The sequence below is a fragment of the Ambystoma mexicanum genome, chromosome 1p, assembly GCF_040938575.1.
Source record: "Ambystoma mexicanum isolate Mex_15411 chromosome 1p, UKY_AmexF1_1, whole genome shotgun sequence".
Taxonomy (NCBI): Eukaryota; Metazoa; Chordata; class Amphibia; order Caudata; family Ambystomatidae; genus Ambystoma; species Ambystoma mexicanum.
Window position 1 is genome coordinate 1,423,896,532 of NC_090921.1, and position 23,246 is coordinate 1,423,919,777.

At 44.7% G+C, this 23,246-nt stretch overlaps 1 protein-coding gene across 1 annotated transcript in view; it reads left to right on the forward strand.

Annotated features, from left to right (window-relative positions):
* POP4 (POP4 homolog, ribonuclease P/MRP subunit) overlaps positions 1–23,246 on the forward strand; it is a 298,865-nt gene that overhangs the window by 115,058 nt on the left and 160,561 nt on the right. Inside the window, exon 4 of the mRNA XM_069607073.1 lies at positions 12,011–12,088. Coding sequence (XP_069463174.1) covers positions 12,011–12,088 — 78 coding nt within the window. The remainder of the gene's footprint in view (positions 1–12,010; positions 12,089–23,246) is intronic.

The window sequence follows — 23,246 nt, forward strand, 5'->3', positions numbered from 1 at the left end:
TCTTAAGAGTGTGCACAAGGGAGTGCTTTTGGGGGGGAGGGGGGACTCCAGTGGTTGCAGAAGTCGGCCAGGGCAGGAGCCAGGGAGTCAATGTGGTCCTTGATGGTTTTGGAGGAACAGGGGTGAACATGTTTTGACAAGACTTTCATAGATCGGACTTGTCTCAAAACTTTGTCAGCTGAGAAACGGGGAAAGGCAGAGAAGGGAGGAGGGAGGGCCAGAGGAAGAGAAGGGAGTAGAGGGGAGGGAGGGCGGGAGGAGAGAGGTGGAGAGTGAGGACAGAATGTCCTGAGTTTTAGAGATGAAGTGAGAAGCCAGTGCTGTGCAGAGGGCCTGGGAGCCGAGTTATTGGATTCCCGAGAGACGCGGGCTTGGATGAGAGCTCTCTTCTTGGTGAGGATAGAGAGGCAGTATTGCCTTTGGAGCAGGCGTTATTGTCATATACTATGTACAGGTGCCATTGATAAGGTTGCTCATCCTATTGTATGTTTAGAGGCTGCCAAGACTGATCCTATCACAGAGATGTCATGTCTGTTCTTTCCCAGGTGCCCTCAACTCCTCTGACTCCCCTACTCTGAAACAGACTTTGGCACAGGACTCTATGCAGTGCAATACCGCGACTCAGTCAAACAGGCACCCACAACCTCTCTCAATAGTTACCTCACGAACTCCATCCTTAACACTCGCTCTGTGTGTGCACATGATAGAAATCTTAGACCACATTTCCCAACACAATCCAGACTTATTTGCTGTGACCTAAACCTGGCTGCATGAGGTGGCCCAAATGTCTGTAAATAATGCTGTCCCTGAGTGTTATAACATTTTCAGAGCAGACCTCACTGTAAAGAGAGGGGGTAGCATTTATAACGAAAGCACTTGGATTGTTACTCTACACCTGCTCCCTTCTTAAAAGGCTGTGAAAACCTTACGCTGAAGATTTAAATTGGCCACAACACCTCTTACTTGCGTCCTCTTCTATCGTCCCCCTCAGATTACTCCTCTCGCTTATTAACAGCAATACAAGCGTTCATGCTCCCCTGATAGTTCTGGGAGACTTCAACTTATGGGCGGATGATCTTAACGATTCGAGAGCTTCCCATCTTCTCCCAAAGCAATCTGGTTGACTCAACTTGTTCACCAACAAACGCACCAAAGTGGACACACACTGAACTGGGTTTTAGCCCAAAATGTACCAGTCTGTAACCTTGGTGTGCAGGATTGCCCTTGGTCAGATCATTCTCTGATCACAGTATATATAGGATTACCCTGTGCCCCCTTAAACTTAGCACTAACCCCTGTATTGAAGTGAACTATAGGAAAACCAGAGACATTGCTCCTCGGGTCTTTTCTAAGGCTCTTGTGTCAAAAATGGGCTCTATTGCTCTGTTTAATTATGCCTCAGACTTGGCTCTGGTCAAAGCCCTCCAGGCATCCATTGATGCCCTTGCTTTAGAAAAAATCTTGATAAAGAAAACCAACCCTTAAGAAATCCTGGTTGTTTGATACCATTATTGGACTGAGAAAAGTGAAAAGAGCCTCGGAACACGATACGGTGAAGAAATCCATGCTCCAATACCCTGGCCACTTATAAAAAGACAGCCCATAATTATTAAAAAAACTATTCTTGAATCAAAGGCTAAGAATTTTAATTCCTGCGTCGAGAGAGCACATTTTTCACAATTCTTAAGGAATTTGAATGTAAGGACTCCATCGCCCCCTCCCTCCCTCCTCCCCTCAAAAACCCTAGTTGGTGTCAATCGGTTCATGATGAATTCCTTGATAAAACTGACAGCCACAGAGATAAAATAGTTTCCCAACTGGCCCACATCGCCCTAAGGATATTTTTAAATCAACAAACAGCCCTCCTCGAAACACTGCACCTAGTGTCCTACCTAAATTTGATTTTTCACCAGTGGACTGAGAAAGTGGTGCTGGACATTGCTTTAAATCTTAACCCTACCACATGTACCAGTGACCCATGTCCTACAACCCTCCTCAAGTGTTCTCTTGACATTCTCATACCCTGGATCACCAAACTGGTCAAAACCTCCTTCGAGGAGGGTACTGTTCCTGCGGTCCAGAAAAAGGCTTGGATTACCCCAATGTTGAAGACCACATTAGATCCAGCTTTGGCAGGGAACTATCGGCCCATAACTAATGTTCAATTTTTGTTAAAGATCATCGATAGTGGCCTACTTGCAGATGTTTTATTGAGGCTATTGAGATACTGGCCGCGGCAGTCTAGATTTGGAGCGCAACATGTTGAAAAGGGCCACACAGCGCTTCTGATGCTACTTGACCTTTCTGCAGCATTTGATCTTATCACCGCCTCGTCCAGAAGAGGGTGGTCAGCATTGCTAATTGCTCGGAGAAAGCAGCCTCATGGATCGCTGCTTCGGTATTACCCAAATTGTTCGTTTACAATGGTTGGTGTTGGGTGGGGGCCTGTGGGGGGTTGCCCCCCACATATGTTACAATTGACCTTCACAATTCAGTCAATTGTAATTCGAACAGTTGTAAAACAAACAATTCGTATACAACCCGCTGCCTCCTCAGGTTCAAGGTCATCCAGGATGGCTATGGGTAAGGCTGAAGCCCTTTCCGTTAGTCAATCTTGCGGAGTGCCACAGGACTCCTGCCTGTCGCCTTCCTGCTTTATATCTATATTAAACCATTCTTGGATATGCTGGATGCCCTGGGCGTCGCCTATGGCAACTATGCGGACGACACCCAGGTGCTCATTGAGCTGACCGGCTGCTATGAGGATGCTAGGATCATTGACAACATCTATAGCAAAATTCAATCCTGGATGGCTCCTAATGCCCTAGCATTGAATAACAATAAAACCAAGTTGCTCATAATTTCCTCTAGCCCTCGGCTGAAGTCCATCGACCCCAACTACTGTCGGTCCTACCCTTGGGGGAGACGTGATTCTGGTGAGTCTTAAGGTCAAAATGCTGGGCGTCGTTTTTGACTCTGAAATCTCCATGAAACCCCATGTTTCTACCCCATGCTTCTAACAGTCACTCTTCCTGTGCCTATGTTACTAGGCTCCTCCATCAGATTAGACCTTTCGTTATATTAAAAAACAGATCCCTCCTGGCTACTGTTCTGGTCAATTCTCGACTTGATTACTGTAATAGCATGCTTGCTGGCACTACTCAAGCTAACCTGACCTGTCTGGAGTCTTCTCAAAATGGTGCCGTAAGGGCTGTTTAAGGATGGGCCAGAACGGACCACGTATCCGACTCTCGGATGGAACGCCATTGGTTGCCTCTAAAACAATTAATTAAACACAAGATACTTGCTTTGACCTTCAAATGTTTGAATTCTGCTGCTCCCAAATATCTTTGGGATAGCATTTCCCTCCAACACTCATTTAGAGTACTTTGCTCCAACAACACAAACGTTTTATACCAACCCTGGTTTAAACTGAAGAAATTCAGGGGTGCATGTTTTGAAATCTAGGCACCCCTGGAGTGGAATGTTATTCCCGTTTCTCTCAGATCTAGCTCTGTGGTTAAATTCAAGGAGGAGGTGAAAACCTTATTGTTCAACTCTCCTTGCTGATCTCTGGCTTCTCCACGCTGATTTCTGTTTTGTTATTTGTGCGTTCTGAGGCCTGCGCGCGTGTGGCGTTTTATAAAAATGTAAAATAAATGGTAGATTCCAACATATTCACTTCAATTATACCATGGCTACATTTAATTAAAGCCAGGAACCCTCCCACAGGACGGCCAGCACTGCCATTCTGAGCGGCTTGAAAGCACATAGTGTAACTATTAATGCCAGGGGAATTGATAAACCAATGCTCTTGTAAGCAGATTATATTGTGTTGTCTCGGAGCATCAATTAACTTGGTATTTTTAAAAAGAGCACTGTGACCTCTGGTGTCACATGACGGGTTTTACCACTAAAGTAATACCACAAGAAGATTTGCTCCTATTAATAACAAGGGCTCCTGTTATCTATGATCAGCCGCTTTCCATCCCTCCTCCTACGACAGTGTAATTGCTAAAATGTACTACCCTTTCATTTGCTGTCTTATTAGAAAAAGTTACTGAAATTGAATTCTCCCTTGCGAAACACGTTTGACCAACCAGATCATTGTCCTTTTCCTCAGTATCTGGACTAAGTTCAGTAACAGTAAATCCTAAACTTCTCAGGAAAGGCATTTCTTGACTTCGGCCACCACATTTTAAGCCACATGTATAATAATGTTAGTGCGGTTAGGGTGGCTAAACTAAACTCGTTCAATATCCCTAGAATGAATGCCATACAAATTTGGAATTTCTGAGAACACTCTTAATATGGCCGTTCTGTTAAGCACCAGACGCAAGTCTTCCTTAAAAGTACTTTCCATGGTGAACATGTGTGACAAAGTAGCTGAGGCGCAAGTTCGTTTTTCCTGATTTCCAGCCATTGTGCAATTTATGCCAGGGGAAGTCAAATGATATGCACCCTCTGCTTTATTACAACCGCCTGCACCCCTAAGAATACTAAAGGCTTTTCGTTTTTTTCACAGACACTGTCTTTTCGTTCAAATGGCTGAATTACTGTAATTGCGCACAATTTAGCGTACATTTGATCTGACTTGAGATTATAAGCAGAATTTAGTTCAGGCTATACCAAAACTGCTGAGCGCTTGTCGTTGAGATCTTCCGTGACCAGTGTATCGTAGGTGTTCATTGAAGTGTCTGGCTCCAAACCAAACTCTGAGGGGAAGCTATCAATCCTATTGGTGAGTGAACTGTCCTTTTTGATTAGGTGGATGCCATTCGAATACATAACCAATACGTCTATTGGAACCACAGCCTCTGTTTACACCGAGACGCAGACTCTACAAGCCAGATTAACATCTAGGCTTCTTGTGACCACCACAGGAGGTCGAAAGGGTTGATGAATTTGAGTAGTGGCAGTGGTCATTAATATTTTTGCTTGCGATCCCTGATGTGGAGCCATTGCTCTCAGACTCCCAATCGAGTCATTTTCAATTTCATCCTCATCCTCTGAGAAGCGATCAAATAGCACCTTTGCAGTTGATTTTTCAGCATAAGCTTGCACTTTTGAGGTAGTTGGTTTCATTTTCCAAAAGCCTCCTGAATTGATACGTTTCGCAAAAATTATTTGGGCAACTTTTTATTGTTTTGGGTCTTGCAATTCTTTGACTTTTTTTCCCCCCCATTTGATTGTCAATGTTACGCTTTGTGTTACCCTTTTATGCGTTTGAACAGGGGCCTGCACTACAGGAACCGGCGTAGAAGATCTAGTCGTCAGTATTGGTCAACAGTTATTGTTACTCACTTTTTCAGGTTGATCTTGTGACACATTAGCTGCGGTTTGTAGCATCTTAATGGTTTATGGTCTTTGCATCTAATTTTTTGCATCGAGGGACCTTTCCATTGGAAAAAATTGCATTGAAAGCATATTTTTTTTAATGGGGTTGACCCTCAACACTGGTTTTTTACCCTTTAAAACCCCCAAGTAAAATTAACCCTTTACCCTTTAAAAACATACATTCAATGCATATTTTTTCGATGCAAATGCCTCAATGCAAAGTAATTCCATGGAAAGTCCATCGATGGATTTACTAGATACCCGTCTCAATAGTTTGAGAGACTAAACCTACAGTGTTGCTGCTGCACATTTTTCAGCTTCATTCGAGGCAGTCCAATTTCCTTTGTATAGCCCCCAAAGCGATTGTATGCGTTTGCACCTCCTGTTTTATTCCTTCATATAATGATACAAACGACGAAAGTACATAATTTAATGCAATAAGTGCTTTCTCAGCACTCGGGGGATTTTTCACATTGATGGTCATCGGGGAAGTTGAAAGATTATATTCTTTTGTATGGGGCATGGCAGCAAATGAGGTGTCGGAAGTATCCATGGCACCATTTTTTCTTCTATCAATGTATATTGTAGGAGATTGTATTAGCTTGTTTCTCCCTTGGTTAGTCACATGGTTGTCTATGAAGTCCACCAGTTCCTTGTGAACCACGAAGGTGTTTGCAATGCAGTAAAGGTTCAAATTCAGCACCGTCAAGGGGGATGGGGGTGCACTATCAATTACGTGACTGAGGGGACACAGCAGGGAAGGAGAGGGGCGCTCCTAAGGCTAAGGACATCATTGACCGCTGCACTGTGTAATTTATGGGCAGGTGCAGCCAGAGAAGTCTGTAGGGAAGAATGGGACTGTGGGTTATGGGAGAGAAGGGCATGCAGGGGATGGAGATGAGGGGCAGGGGTAGTGGGAAGAAAAAGTAGTGTAGCACGGCGAGAACAGCACAATAGACATTTTGGAAATGTAGTCCTTGTGTAAGTAAAATATTTGTCTTTTCGTGGCGACAGGCCCCGTGTCCTGAGTAACCATGAATTTTGTGAGCGTTCAGCTACAGCAGTGTGCCGGAGAAATGTTGCAAGTTGGCAATTCCCAGGAGTACGAAGCCACAGGGGAATTGGACTACTGGACACTTTTGAGGCCAGCGAGCTAGGCACTTGGGTGCTCACTGGGAATTTGTAGGAATTAGAAATTAAATGCAGTCAAATCAAACCCAACCGCAGATTCAAGATGGTCATGAGAAGAGGGCTGTGGGGTGAGGTGAGGGATCGACTGGGGACCAATCATAAGGATAGGTTTTGGTGTCCCTAGGGTGCAGCAGTGTCCTTGCTGATGTCCACGGGGCACCTCATTCCTCTGTTGTGTGAATGTCTTCCCTTTACCAAGCTCAGGTTGTTTGTCGAAGACTAACCAAAGGCAGATGAAGTTCCACTAGTCAGCACAATCACGTAATGCTTTGAAATGTAATTGTGTCGTGGTGGAGGAAGGTAAGTGAAGGGGGTAGGAGGGCATAGACCGATTACAATCACTTAATGTATGCCTGGCTATCGGAGACTGACCTAGTCCCAGCAATCATCTTTTGTAAGGTGTTTCAAAAAATGTCAACTGTGTATGCAAATTATGTTTGTATAAAAGGTTTGCCCTTGGTGGGTGGTGTTGACAGCTCACTGTTCTCAGTTCCACAGAGCTGTTTGAACTGTGCTTTGCCTGCTGCATCTGCCCTAAATAAATTGCATTACTTCCTGCTTGTGTACGCTCCTTTTTGGATTACTTTGGTTTGCCAGCCGTTACTTGCCTCGGAGGACCCCTGATACAGCAACTTCCCCACCAAGCCTTTGTACAGGGGCTTCAAAATTAGGACAAAAATCAGAAGTTTTGGGAACCCTGTTCTTCCCCCAGCTACTCCCCCTCCCCAACCTCCCCTTACTGAGGGTCCAATACCCTCTATTCACTCCTCTTACAATTCTGCCTTGGTTGATGCTTGAAACATTTCTCCAATCTTATTCTTTGCTGTACTCATCGTCCATTTCAGCTACTTGCACACATATTATCCTCTCCTTCGCCTGACCTCTCGGTTTCCTTAACTCACTCCCACTGATTTGGCAAACTATATTTCTAAAGTGGTGCAACTGTGATCCTCTCTTCTGCCCCCTAGTACTTTACTGCTGTTTAAGTCTCCTTCTGCTTCCTCGTCCTCTCGTACCCCTTTTTCTGATATTGATGCATCCTCTTAGAGCTCATCCAACTGCATCCCCTCTGGATCCTATTCCTTCTCTCATCACTGATCTTTCTCCTCTTACTTCCTTATCTGACTTTGCTGATTTAATAACTCTCTATCCTCAGCAACATTCCTGGAAGACGTTCAAACTGCTGTTATTCTCCTGCTCTCAAAAATAAAACCTGTCCTTGGAGACTTCACCTCCTTCGTTCTATCATCCAATCTCTCTTCTTCCCTTTCTTTCTAAAATCCTAGAGTGAGTAGTCCCAAATGTCCTCTTATCTTGATTTTTCACTCTCTCCTCCAACAAACACAATCTGGCTTTTCCCCATTTCTTTCTATGAAAACTGCGCTTCTCTATGTTGCCAACGCTATTCTATCTGCACGGCACGCTTGATTCCATTCTAATTTTACTTGGTCTTTCTGCTGCATTTAATGTGGTTGACCACCCTACTCTTCTGTCTTCTCTACGCTCTTTGGGTTTTTCTGGCACTGCTCTTTCTTCGTTTAAATTGTATCTAGCTGTTCTTTCTGTTTCTTGCAGTGGCTCAAAGTCCCCTACCTTCCTCTTAATGGCATTTCCCAGGGGTCTGTCCTGGGTCCTCTTCTTCTCCCTATAGATTTCCACTTTATCTTCTGTTTCATCATTCGGTCTCTGCACATTTCTATGCTGATGACTTTCAGCTCTGTTTCTCTTTCCTCTTTTTCTGATACCCTTCATTCGACCATCTCTAACTGCATCCTCGCCATCTAATCCTATGAACTCTCACTTCTTACACCTCTGTGCAGCAAAGACTGAAATTCTTTCTTTCCTGCCTCTTCTATCCCACCTCCTCTCCCACCACCATCTATTCGTGTTCCCCCTTCTCTCCCCTTCTCCTTTTCTGTCAGGAACTTGGGTGTCACCTTTTGACTCCTCTTTGCTTTGCGCTTTACATTTCTAACCTTGCTCGATCCTGTAGATTCCAACTCTTTAAATTTTTAAGGCTCGCCCTTTCCGACTTAGTTTTTTCCTGTCTTGATTATTGATCCTGCCTTCTTGTTGGTCTTCCAGCTTCTTGCCTGGCCCCTCTCTGTTCTGTTTTTAACTTGTCTATGTGCACCTTTGCAGAATTTCTGCTCAGGTTTCTGTTACTTCATCCTTGCACTCCCTCCATTGGCTTTCCTTTGAATCTCGTCTTCTGTTTTGATTTTTGTCTGACTTTTCAAATGCTTTCATGCACTGTCTTGTTCCTCCTTATTTTTGCTCTCTGGTCTCTCTATATGTCTACTAGACCAGCGTGTGCCCAATCTCGCTTTCATTCATTCTCTCCTTTTGCTCCGAAGTTTGGAACTCTCTTCCTCTTCACATCAAGTCTATCCGCACATACTCTTTTGTTCTCAACTTAAGTGTCATTTACTTTCTAAATGTCATTTACTTCCAACTAGCTCTTAGCTTTTCAGACTGTTGTTTATGTTGAATATTCATGAGTATTTTGTTCAGTTTTTTCTATTCAGCAAAAGCACCTAATCAATAAATGCAAGTACTAATTAAAACAGTTGCTAGTAAAACATCATGGAAAGCTATAAAGAAACCAAAGGGTGAGTTATTCTGCAAAAGTCATGTTACAAATTAAAATGATTAATAAATGCTTCAGCAATTCCCGTTATTACCTTTTATTTTGTATTATATTACATTTTATAATTTGAAAATGCTACCAAAATTTACGTATGGTCTGGATGGTAATGATTTGCAAAAAATAGAGATGCAAACATGGCATAGGGTTTTACGGCTACCGAAGGGATGTCCTATGAGTGCAATCAGACATGAACTTAGCCTTCCTTGTATACAATGTCAGATTGACTGGAAAAAGTACAGTTCATACATAGAGTAATGTCCTCCTATGAATATCCCATTTGTGGAATTGCATACTTTATTTTTAGAGAAGTCTTGCAAGGAACTGAAATATTGGGTAGATAGGTGTGACACCATATTACATGCAGCAGATTCCACAATTGAGGAGTTAATTGAGACCCGCACAAAAACTAAATTGGAGCGCACTGATTGTGTTGTAAATGGGGAGGTGCTTTTGAAATCAACATTGTTTTATCGTGCTAAAATGAATGTTAAAACCTTTAATATAATTTCTCGTTACTTGATTCGATACCCCCATTTGATTTAAGAAATAATTTTATTAGATTAAAGTTGAATCTGTTTTTTACGAATTAAGTGAGGGAGCTAGACAAAAAATGGTGCGTGAGAATAGACTTTGTTGTTTTTGTATTAAGTCATTGGAATGGTTACTGCGTTTGATAATAGAATCTGAAGGCCTTTCCTTGATGAGAAAAAGATGGTAGAGTATTTGTGCACTGTGAGGAAAGGCTGCTAACGGACAGTTTTTTTTTTTTTTTTTTTTTTTTTTTTGTGCTGGATTTTGCAGGGACAACAAACCTAGATACTTGGCAGGTTTAGCTTTTATGAAGGAAATTAATATGAATGTAGATAGTGTGTAAAGGAATGGGAGTAATGTGTACAATTATGAGTTGAATTATGTCTATTGATTTTAAGGATGATGTATTTTGCTTGTATTATCTGTTGGTTTAAATGCATCAAATGTTTCATGAATTGTGAAAGGTTTTGACAAACCAAATCACTTTAGTTCATTTTGTATTTATTTAAATACTCATTTAAAACAGGTCCATAATGATATGCAGATCAGCACACAAAAAATCAATCTCCGCTCAGGACAAACGCCATGGAATTAAACTGTTACATACGTGGCAGTTCGACCCCCCCCCCCACCCCACCCACCTAACTAAGATTCTTAGGTTATGTAATCATTTGGGCACTACATGTCCCATAATGCATCATGTAATGTATAAAGGATAAGGAATACATCAGTTCTGTGCTGGTTTAATTTAAAAAGTGTGGAGGTTACATACACTCAGCACTTACTTGACAAAGAATGTCCCAAACGCTATCTTGCTTTTTTCTCCTATTTTCGTTATTTTTAAGTGTCCGCTCGCATTGTCAACCAGACCAGGGAATCAAGTCCTGCATGGGGGCAGAAAGAGCCAAATGAGACTGTCAGCCCTCTAGTTATTTGTCGGGTAGCCGTGTGTGTCATAAAATCAAAAGAAGCTTACCTTATGTGTCAGTTCACGCGGTGAAAAACTACCGCTGCAGGGCACAGCTTCAATAACATGTACCTCAAGGAGGGACTGCCTGCACACTTCTATCAGAGCCAAGTGGTGTCGAAATAGAAAGTGGTCTAACCTGATCACTGGCCTCCTACACGACTTCTCACCGAGCAGAGAAATGGAGTGGACTCCTTTACTGGAGTCCTACAGATAGCTGGCTCAAAGCCTCCTTGCTACTTTTCCCAAATGAACTTGGTTGGTTTATTCAGGGACTTGTCTAATGCTACCTGTTTGAACTCTCAGGGGTACGGGGGGAGGGGGGGGGGGTTGGTTCTTGACTTTCTTTCTTTGTTAATGACCATGTGTTTGAATTGTTTCCATGTTTGATTGAAAAATGCTCAATAAAACCAAAGGTTGACGGTGTCTTAAACTCCCTAGACTTGCGCAGATTCCTCAAATTTTACTTTGATGGAATGAAGGACTTTTGGGCCTCTAATGCCAGAATTTCCTGGTAGATCATGTATTTTCGAGAGTGGTTTGGCTCAAACTTCTCCAGCCACCCATCGGAGGATCTCCATGCTCACTTAGTGCGCCTAGGTGGCTTTTCAGTGCCATGTTCCACAGAATATCCTTGCAAAAGTGTGTACCTGGGCCACTTCATTGGATATCACCAATTACTGCTTGGATGGTAGCTCAGGTAGCTGATGCCCAGTTTGATCAGGCTGTGTTCAGAAATGTGTTTGGCTATGTTAGATATAGGTCCAATCTCCCTAAGGGAGACTCCCAAGCACAAATTAAATATGGAAGTAAGGTGATGGACGTAGGACTAAGCAAAGCGGTACTCTCCATAGTGACTAATGGACTAGTCCCCTTTCCTCCACACACTGCCCTCCTTCTCCTCTAAAACGTAGCCCTCAATCAGATATGACTTAGGCCGACAGAAAAGGACTCCAGGGTGAAGCCAGGGAAATGGTTTTTTAGAGACTACCCACAGTTACACACCTACATGGCTTCATGTAAAAGTAAAATGGCAATTATTGTGTGATTCAAAAACTGCTCTGGTCCATCCCTGTGGACAGAACGAAGTAAACGTGAAGAAAAGGACACAATTGTCTAGTAGTTACTGTGGTGAGTAACCTTTTCTTTACTTCATGTCATTGGTGCTGCATTTGAAAAAAATTGTACTTCACCCGGCATCTGTATCTAGCGAGATCTGAGCTGTAAGACAAATGGATCATACTTTTAAAATTAAATATTCCTAAGGAAAATGGGGATTAAGAGAGACTTCATAACATACATAAGTTAATTTTTAGTATCTTTAATGATTACAGATATGAAATGTTTCTGCCCTTGCATAAACTGTGGCTGCAATACATACGTGACCTGTGCAATGGGCTTCGGCGAGACACGTAAGTTGGATCCAATTTCAAGCTATTGTAAATAAACTTTGCCTTCTTTTGTTAATTCAAAGCCTTCAAGTCTCACTGCTCTTAGATTCTTAAATGTTTTGAATGCTACATCCATCTAGAAACCAATTAGGTCCCATATTTTCCACAGTTAAGCCTGATGTAATCATCTACCTTTTTAAATATGTGGGAAATGGCAGCACATGCAAGTTGATTGGAAGGTCTTGGCAGTAGAAGGGGGTCACAGAGCTGTTAGTCATATCTGGGGTGTGGACAGGCCATCTGTTGGTTGGAGGGATAGCTCAGTTGCTATTGAGGATGCCCATTGTAGATATTTGGTCTCCCAGCAAATGGGTGGTACGCTGCTTCTGTAAATCTAAAGGTGGTTCTTTATACTCGCTATCAAGATGTAAGGTACCATTGAGGACTGGTGTTCATCAATGAAATTCCTGACCATCTCTTTTATGATGTTATAGTCTGTGTGAGTTTTACCTCAAGTGTTGTCTACACTTTATTTTATTTTTTATTTTTTTTGGGGGGGAGGGGAGTTGCATCAAATTTAATATATCCATTTTAGTTAATTTACCTGTACTGTTAATCCTGTATTTTATGGTATTTTATTCCATTTTAATGGTAGGTTTTCAGAAATTAGTGTTGATTCTTGATGCATGTAGGCAGTATGATCTGACATTTGTCCTGTTTTGCATCTAATGCTTCAGAGACAACCACTTCCATTGAATACCAAAGATTGCATCCACTAATCTAACTCTTTTCTTCTATTACTTCATTTTAATTTTGTTTATCTTGCTTGCTTTACTTGATGAATAATAGATGGTGTCTTCTGTTGTTTTTCTCTGTGTTTTTACTGCAGTTTTTGAACTGCACTCCTATTTACCAATTTTCTATCTGGAAAATGAGGGGCGGGGGAGGGGATTCCCTGCCACAACCCCATTCCATATTGCCTCACACAAACATTCCCTGCAATTTGCGGCAAAATATCTGGACATCATTTATACATCAGTTCCCATCACAGGCCTCCCAAAATCCTACTAGACCTGCAGGTCGATCAACTTATTTTATCTACTCGACTGAAGCGAAAATTAAATCGACCCATGAACTTGATGGCACATTTTTTGTATTGAAAAGTTGTGACACATGAAGAAACGTGACCAACAATATTGATGTGCATTTTTAAAATTCTACTCCTCCTAGACATGGTCGAACACAATTTTCTAGAGACCACTGAGAATACAAGATCCCCAACATGTGAAGTAGTATTATGCAAGGCTACTATCGGGGTTATTGGGAATCATTTTTATAACGAATTATCAACAACCTATAACAGCGCATTTACAAAATCGAATTACTTAAGCCTGTCACACATAGCCAAAAACTTCAGCATGTTGCAGTATTGCCATTGGTGGGTCTGATTTGTGGTTTTTTGACAAACCAACTAGTATAATTTAGTCTCTTTCTTTATTGTACCAGACCTGTGGATACCTTCTTTGTGCCACCTACTTGCAGTTATCAATGACTGCTCCTCTTCAAGCTCTCCTTAAAGAAAGTAGGAGCAGGCATGCGCCCAGGCCGACAAACTCCTTGGTTCTCAGTGCACATCCATCTTAGTGCTGGTCCGGGACCACACCGAACTGCCTTCACCAACAGACTTAAATGGTAGACGGCCACAGATTGGGTTCTAGGTAATTGGGATGTACCTGGTGTACTGTTGCCATCTAGAAGGCAGCTGTGGACAGTGCAGTTTGTCCATATAAACATTTCAGACGGGACACTTGACCACAGAGTCGAGTGACATAGAAATGGTACTTGACCCGCCTAAAATAGACTGCACTGTGCTGGTGGTCGGGTAGATTTAGCGAGTCCTGCATATACCTACATATTCTTTGTTCCTCTGCCATGCCTCCTATATACTTTTTTTTCAATTTTTTTTTCTCATAAAGTATTCCACCAATCATCTTCAGTTGTTTCTCCATACTGTTTACAATACTTCATTTTCTGCATTTACAACTATACAACACTTTCCCGTAAACATGCCATCTTTCAATCCAAAATAACATTACTTGACATGTAGGATTGTTTGTATCTTGCAACATTTCTGATATTTTTCCAAAGCTTTTATTCCAGTAGAGCCTAGTTTGGCTACACAATGGCAGTATATGTTTTAATAACCACTTCTTAAAACATCTGAAACACAGTGAACATCTTGCTTGTGGTGATATTGATACTTTATCCCCTTGTTTCTGCATTTTAGTTGGAGTATAATAGTTTCATATAAAAAAACTGTGGTGGAGTTTACAGGAATAAGAATTGTGTGTATTTTACTAAGATGTTTCCCAGAGAGTCTCCTCTCCCTAATTAACTTTTCCATGATCTTCCAATATGTATTAGCTCATGTCCGTTTGGATTTATTTCCACAAAGGGTTTTTCCTCCCCATATTTACAAATAGTCTTACAAACCTATCTTGGTCTTTCTAATGTTCTATCTTTCACTATGCTCTTTTCTCTTGCATCGCTATATTACCAAAAATAAACTCCACATCCTCTTCTCTGTAGCTCTGAAAAATCATGTTAGCAACCAAGTGTTGGTAACTTCCAGAATTGGAGCTCTCATGCTGGTGTAATTTGGGATTATATACGGAAATCTCCTGTAGGTAAGAGTTCTTCCATAGCAGAGTTCTTCCATAGCAGAGTGTATTCTGGAAAACACACAAGCCTCGCTGTTGGCACATCAACACTAACCGAGCCACGACTAAGCTCTCCTCTTTAACCCTGTTGCCCTCTCCCACATTAGCATCTAACCAGACCCAAAGCGCTGTAGTCTATCGGATCTTTGTCTCCTACCTAGGTATAAGATACTCCCAAGTTTCTTCCACCAAACCCATAGAAAACAGATTAGCACTTAGGAACTGGGTACTTCCGGCGTTCACCCATCAACACCACTGTGTCGATGGGTGCACAGGCATCTGCCTTTCCCACTGTCCCACGAACGATCCACCCCCATTTTCTGTTCTAGAGCCAAGTTCAGCAAGGCCATCAATGGTGGCAGACGGGCGATATACAAGACCATTCGCATTACAAGACTGTCCCAGCCCAACATCCGAGTTCATGCACAAACTGCCTCTTTGTCCGTGAAAGCAGCAGCTTTCCCTGGATAAGGGCTCCCCGTATATGACAACTCCAGACTCAAGATGCCAAAGAACAATACGGCCAAAGGACAGACAAAAACCTCATGGTACGGCCATCTTAGGGTGCTAGCCACCTTTTTTAGTAGCCAGTTGCAGTAAATTCCGAAAAGTGCACACATATAAAATGTCTAAAACATAGTAGAAAAATATCCGCTACCAACAGCCCATCCTAGACAGTGTAAATGTAACCACAAAGCCACAAGAGAAAGAATTATTAGGATACAAGGTATCCCAAATGCACTTCAATTTAGGGTGATGTGCTTTTCTAAAAATAAAAGTAATCCATAAACATAGTCTCTCTATTGATAGTCTTATATGGACTGACCAGTTTCCCCATACGAATGAGCCACAAGTCAAGGGACTTAAAGCTGAAGAAAAATGTCAGATCCAAAGTCCAAAAAAGGGTGTCGCATAGAAATCCATGGGAGGAAAGCAGCAAAAAGAAAATCTTTCGTAACACCTGACTGTACCTGTTGGGGAGAATTCTCAGAAATGTGCAAATTCTTCTCTACCTTAGACACCCCCAGCTCTTTTGCTGGAATCTAGGACTTTTATTTTTACCTGGAGAGAGTGAGACCCCTTTTTCACTCTCGTGTATTTTACTGTTTCTTTTGCTTTTTGGAGTCTGACAAACTCCATAGTGTCGCACTGCATCTTCAGTGCAGTGGCACCGGGAAGTCTTTCAGATTTCCCCAAAGGTTTAAATACCTTTTCTCTAGGATAACTACTGTTTCCAAGAGCAGTAAAGTGAAATGAACTGTACTTCCAATTGTAACCTTCTAGACCCAGCACATACTATCTTAAAATAGGGTGCTGGAGGGGTTACTTAGTATCCCCTTTGTCTTGCTTCTCATGTAATATTTTGTTACCCTTTCCTCAATTAATAGCTGGTGGCAGTGGTTTACCTTTTACTACCATGGTGTCATTCGCAGCTGCAGTAAAGCACCATTGGGTGGCATTTTTTTTTGTACTTTTATTTTTCAAAGGAAGTTCCATTGGAGCAGATTCGCGCCATAGACATTTCATAGAACATCAAATAGTTATGACATATATTTGCATAATTGACAATGAACATGGTGTGTTATGGAGATGTCGGGGGTGTAGAGTCTTCCTCTGGTAGCAAATTAATTAGAGCCGGAATAGGGACCAGATATCTTTGGGCCGACAGGTTGATGGGACGGTTAATGCAAATTGTTCCTCGTTTGACAGATCCTTAAGGAAGTCAACTCGACTGGGTCTCCCCGTCGACTTCCAGCATATGAAGATGCATCGTTTTGCAATAACACATGAGATGTTAAACCGCTGCCTAGTGGTTTCTGCCACCTTACCGATATCTCTGAATAGGTATTTTAGTGGAGTTAGGTATGCAGGGATTGCTGTGATTTCCTCTAGGAGTTCCGCAACTTCTCTCCAGAACTCCATAATCGTAGGGCACACCCGGTACATGTGGTATGCATCTGCATTGGGTGTATCACATTTTAGGCACCTCCCCATACAGCCACCCACGAATTTGGCTAACTTGGCCGGGGTATAGTGGAGTTGATTCAGTATCTTAAATCAGTCTTTGCCCCGAGTTCATGGACACTGTTTTGGTGAGTTGACCGCATCAGAGCCACAGAGTTTCGTTCCCAAACCTCCTTAATGGTATTGCATGAAGTGGAGTGCAACTGTACCAAGGTGTATAGCATCGAGACCCCTTTCCTTTGCCCTCCAGTAGCTGTCATGGCTCTTAAACATTTGTGAGTTGGGGGCTCCAAGGGAAATGATGGCCATTTAGCAGCAAATGCGGCCTTCATTCGGTGAAATTGAAAGCGTTTGAGCTGCCCATCTCCCACAGTCTCAACAAAGTCCCTGTGTTCACAGTATGTACCCCCTGGGAACATATCACGCATTTTGAAGTGTTGGTTTGAGTCCCATGACTCCTGAAGCGCCCTGTCAAATGTGGGTGCAATATTGGGGAAGTTCCATAGGGGAATGTCCGGGTCGTATGGGGTCTCCTGACCAATCCTTTTATATATTTTGGACCATGCGTGTGTGGTGGTGCTTACGGGGTCAACTTCACAAACGTCTTTATGTTTAGATCCGAAGATGACTGACTGTATATCAATAGGGGAAGCATCATGTTTTTCTAAAGGAATGTGTGGCTCTCATATCTGGGTCAAACCAGTGTCTTGCCAACCAAGTACTACAATTCGAAGTCGGGGGTGGAGATGCCACCACTCGAGAATGGTTCCACCATCAGCCCACCCCAGCCTAGTCGTCTTTCCGCCCCACACAGGAGGTGGCAAGCGATTGTAGTTGTGCAAAAAAGGCTTTCCCTTCCCAGGCCAGATGAGGATGTTACCGAAATAGTATAATAGTTTGGGGAGTACCAACATCTTAAGGAGGGCTACCCAGCCGTAGAGGGAGATGGCGAGGTTAGCCCACAGTTGTAATTTGATAGTCAAGTTTTGCAGTAGTTCCCCATGGTTTTGCGTGTAGTGTTTGTCCCTAGATACCATTATTCCCAGATAGCGAACTTGTGTGGGGGCCCATTTAAACCTGCCTATCCCAGATAGATCCCCGGTGCTAGGTGTCAGTGGGAACAGTTCAGATTTTGCCACGTTGACCTTGTACCCGGAGTAGTCGGAGAATGTATGTTTCTGATGCTTGTTAATCTGCTTAGAATCACATGCTGTGCATTTGGTCCGACATCCAGTGGTAACCGCGGAGTATTGCATCTTGTCTTTCGGGGGACCGAAAGGGGACGTCGGCATAGGCGTGTCTGAAACACTATCCCTATCTTGACGTGTAGTACCCAAAATCCCTCACGCGCCGAGGTCCCTCAGATAGTTTTTTTCCACCCAGATAACTGGTCGCCCTATAGCGGAGCTCTTCATGAGACATTGTTTATCTTACCGAATTGTCGGTTTAATCCCTGTTAAGTCACTTTGCCTTTCAAGAACATCTTCGACGAAGACTACGGGGGAATCGTCTACGGCTGTGGGTTCCGGCACCTAAGATCCAGCGTTCAGACCTCCACGTGGTCGGGGCTTCTGGCCGGCCTACACAGTAGGGAGAGTGGGCTCGGGGTTTGCCATACTGCTATGTCTTTCCTCTTTTCCACTTCTTTCCTTTTTGGTCTGGTCACCCTTCCCTTCTGCTATGGAAAGGATTCCATTTAGATTCTGCCCTGTGTGAAGGGTCAGATATCCGTGGAAAGTCGAGCACACATCGTGTAACGCTTACCTCCCCCTAGAGCACTAAAGCAGTGTTCGGCGTATAAACTCCTAAACCTAAAACCCTTAAGGAGCGCCGGTTGAAACGGTGGACCGCGTACGGAATGTCACGCGTGGAGCCTCCCTCCCCTGTCGCGACACCAGCCGAGAGTGACGGGGGTACATCGGATGACCAAACGTCCAACACGGACGTTATAGACCTTGAGGCGGACTATTCTAGAGCCGCCACGCCCGTCCCCGACCCTTCCAGGCTCGACTCCGGTCTTGCTACAGGGACCACACCCGGTGACAGGGGCGTACAATCGCACTGCACAAAGCATGCAACCCAAGCGCCCTCCTCGACGACTTCGTCGAAGAACGCGAAAGCGCCATCGGGTCGATCTGATCCAAAGCCTTCCGCGCATCTGCATCCGCAGCAGCGCATGACGACTGGGCCTAACAAACATAACAAGGGCGCTACTCCCCAAACTACACACGCCGAAGTTTCTGAACAAGAAACTTCGAGTTTCAAGGTTTCCAAGGCCCGTGCAGGCCTGAAAACTACGAGTAGGCCTCTACCCGAAAAGCCTTCTTCGGAGGCGTTGTCTCCCGAAGATTCGGTGACTATCAGTAAGAGCATCAATAGGATTGCTACGGCGGTGGGCCTAGTACCGGTTTCGCCCACAGTTATGGGCCAATCCGCCGAAAGGTTTTCCACGGATTTGGAATATGATCCCAAAGACTCTTACGAAGAAAGCCAGGTACCCCTCTCAAGCACCCTGAGGAGATCCTCTCAACGCCTTAGGGCGGAGGACCCGTTTCCTGCTCAGCTGGGTCCATTTGGGTCATCCAAGTGGACCACGGAGCAATTTGAGGGGTATATGGATCGGCTGGAGCAGTTCTTCAGGGCTTCTGATCAACCTCCGCAGAAAAAAGCTCGGGTAGACCCTAACCCTCAAACACAAGTTGCCCAACACCTAGATGTTCAACACTATGTTGATTATCAAGAAGATGTCCAGAAAGACACGTATAGAGACATCTATACAGAAGAAGAGGAGGCTTCTTTTTTGGACAATTATGGGGAAGATCAAGGCGCAACAGACAACTGGGAGGACACCGAGCAGGATGAACACAATTCTGATATCGTTTGGCTCGACTCTCCCACATCCACACTGGTTCGACAAGCTCCCCCGGTGGATGATCAAATGGCTTTCAACAACATGTTGAAAAAAGCAGCGGAATTCTTTAAAATTGCCACGCTTGAAGCCTTGCCCGAACAGGATTTCGTGGAAAACATTATTAATGACAAGCCTCCGGCAAGCAAGTCTATCCCTCTCTTGAGCTCGGTAAAGAGACTGCTGGTCCCTTCTTTACTCACACCCGCTCAGACTAGGGCTGTGAACCCAAGGGTCGAAACTTTTCCGGCCCTCCCCCACCGACCCGCTTTATATCAAAGGGCACGCAATCCCAGACTCGCTGGTGGTGACCAACACTCGCAAGAGAGCAGGGGTTCCCCTTGCCACGGTAGAGTCACCCCTGGACAAGGAGTCCAAAAGGTTGTATGTCTTGGGCAAATGGGTCACGGCGGCGGCTTATACCGTCCGGATTGCCAATAACACAACGTTACTGGCAAGCTACGTCGACGCCCAATTGAACCTACTCCAGGAAGGCCGGCCTTCAGGAGGTTCCGGAACCAACCAGAGCCAAGCTTCTCGTCATTGTCTCGGAAGGCAAACTTGCCAATCAAAATGTTGTAAAGAATACCCTGGATTCCGCAGAGACAGCAAGCAGGTCTCTCGCACAGGGTACTCTCCTAAAGAGACACGCGTGGCTGCGCACGTCGGGCTTCAGGCCTGAGACCCAGGCATCCATCATCAACAAACACATTGAAGAGGCCAACTTCTTCGGGAAGGCGGTAGACGATGCGTTGGAGACAGCCAAGAAGGAGCACGAGAATATTAAGTCGCTGCACCAGATTTCCCAAAAACCCTCTTCACAGAGGAGCAGCAATTCTCTGCGGTCCTTTCGAGGACAAGCCCGTGCCGCTCAAAATAATTTCGGCACGGGCAACTTCAACCCAAGTCAACCGGTTGCAAGCCCCACTTACTTCCCCCAGAGGGGTCAGAAGCACGGAAAGAATAGAGGCAGAGGCTCCAATTCCAGAGGTACGTCAACCTCGGTTCAGAAATGACGACCAAGTTCAGGTCCCCTCCCATGTCTCCCCGGTCGGGGGGCGATTACATCTTTCATCAAGGCATGGGAGGGGATAACTTCAGACCAGTGGGTATTAAAGACGGTCGCCCACGGTTACTGCGTGGAATTCACCCGACCCCCACAGTTCAGACCGCCCAAACATTGACGCCTTCCACCGGAACATCTGCAGATCCTGGTCCAAGAGGTGGAGGCGCTGCTGGGAAAGGATGCCATAGAAGCCGTCCCGATTCTTCAGGTAAACAAGGGTATCTATTCAATATACTTCCTTGTACCCAAAAAGGATCTCGCCATGCGTCCTGTTCTAAACCTGCGCCCAGCGAACAGGTTCATAAAGCCCCAGAAGTTTTGCATGGTAACGCTGCAAGAGGTGATCCCATTGCTAAAACAAGGGGACTTGATGACAACATTGGATATGAAAGATGCATACTTTCATATTTCAATGCTGCCAGCGCACAGAAAATTCCTAAGGTTCGTGATTCAGGACAAACGCTACCAGTTCAAGGTACTCCCCTTCGGCATAGCCTCGGTGCCAAGGGTGTTTACCAAGGTCCTGGCCGTGGCAGCAGCACACCTGTGCAGACTTTCAGTTCCAGTTTACCCTTACCTCGACGATTGGCTCATCACGGGGGACTCGTTCGACATGTGTTTTTCGAACACCCAAAAGACAGTAGACCTACTGTTCAGCCTGGGATTTTCTATCAACGAAAAGAAATCCAGCTTAGTCCCCAGCCAAGTAAAACAGTTCCTGGGGGCTCTAATTCGTACGGAAGACGGTCTAGTCTTCCCTTCCAGCGAGAGGGTTCAGAACATGCTCTCTCAAATTCCTCAGTATCTAGCTAGTCAGGAGGTGACGGTACGCAAAGCTATGCGTTTGCTAGGAATGATGGCGTCATGCATATACTTGGTCCCCCATGTGCGGCTGCGCATGCGTCCCATGCAAGAGTGGCTCAACAGCCAGTGGTGTCAGGCCAGCGGACAATGGGAAGATCTGTTAGTTGTCTCGCCAGCCGTTCTCTCTCTGCAGTGGTGCTCGAGGGAGAACCTCTTGAAGGGGAAAACCTTCACCACCCCTGCAGTGGAAGCCACTCTCACGACAAACGCATCTCTCACAGGGTGGGGGGCTCGCCTGCTTCAACAGACAGCGCATGGAGTGTGGTCCCCTCAGGTAGCGTCCTACCATATAAACCTACTGGAGCTACTGGCAGTGTTCAAAGCATTGAAAGCCTTTCAGGAGCAACTGCAAGGGAAGACAGTGCTGGTCCTAACCGACAGCACAACAGCAATGTATTACCTGAACAAACAGGGGGGCACTCACTCTCCAGGGCTATTCAAGCTGTCCCAAAACATCTGGATATGGGCTCTCAAACACAAGATGTTTCTGATATCCCAACATGTTCCAGGGGAACTCAATCTTCTGGCAGTGTACTCGGCAGAGATTTTCCTCTGCCAGAAGAATACGAATGGCGTCTGCACGAAGACATTGTATCCAACGTCTTCGCAGAATGGGGGTTTCCAGAGATCGACCTGTTCGCTACTAAGGATAACGCCCAATGCCCAGAATACGCCTCCAGGTACCCACAGAACCGATCCAAGGGGGAACGATCTCTGGATAACTTGATCGGGGAGATTTGTTTACGCTTCCCCCCCCCCCCCCCGACTCCCCTTCTGAACAAGCTAGTACACAAGATGCACCAGGAACCATGATTCTGGTGGCTCCCATGTGGGCCTGCCAACCCTGGTTCGCGCACCGATGGAAATATCCCTCTCCCCACCAGTCAAGCTGCCCTGCCCATACAACATGTTGTCTCAGGACAGGGGGGAGACTCTGCACCCATGCCCACAAACTCTGAATTTAGCAGCCTGGCTCCTGAGGTCATAGAGTTTGGACATCTGCAACTCCCTCAAAGATGCATGGACATACTGAGGGAGGCAAGAAAGCCTTACACACGTTATTGCTATGCCAGCCAATGGAAACGTTTTGTCATCTGGTGCAGTTCCAAAGGCGTCAATCCCACCGATTGCTCGCCTTCACACATTGTGTTATATCTAACCCATCTGTTGGACTCTAGGTTAGTCTTCAATTCCTTAAAGGTTCACCTAGCGGCGTTGTCAGCCTACACCACGTCACAGCAAAAGGTGTCGTGGTGGAAAGTACCTGTGATTAAAGCCTTTATGGAAGGGGTTAAAAGAATGTATCCCCCCATCACTCACCCAGCCCCTGGGTGGGATCTAAATGTGGTTTTAACTAGGCTCATGGGACCCCCTTTTGAGCCTATGCATAAAAGCTAGTCTGAAAGACCTGACTTACAAGACAGCCTTTCTAGTAGCTATCACTTCTATCAGAAGAGTTAGCGAACTACAGGCCCTCTCGGTCTTGGACCCCTTTGTTACAGTCCACAAAGATAAGGTAGTTCTGCGCACTCATCCCAGATTTGCGCCGAAATATATTTCGAAGTTCCATGTGAACCATTCAATTGAACTACCCACGTTCTTCCAGAGACCTACTAACATGGCCGAAAGAAGCCTTCACACACTAGATGTGCGCAG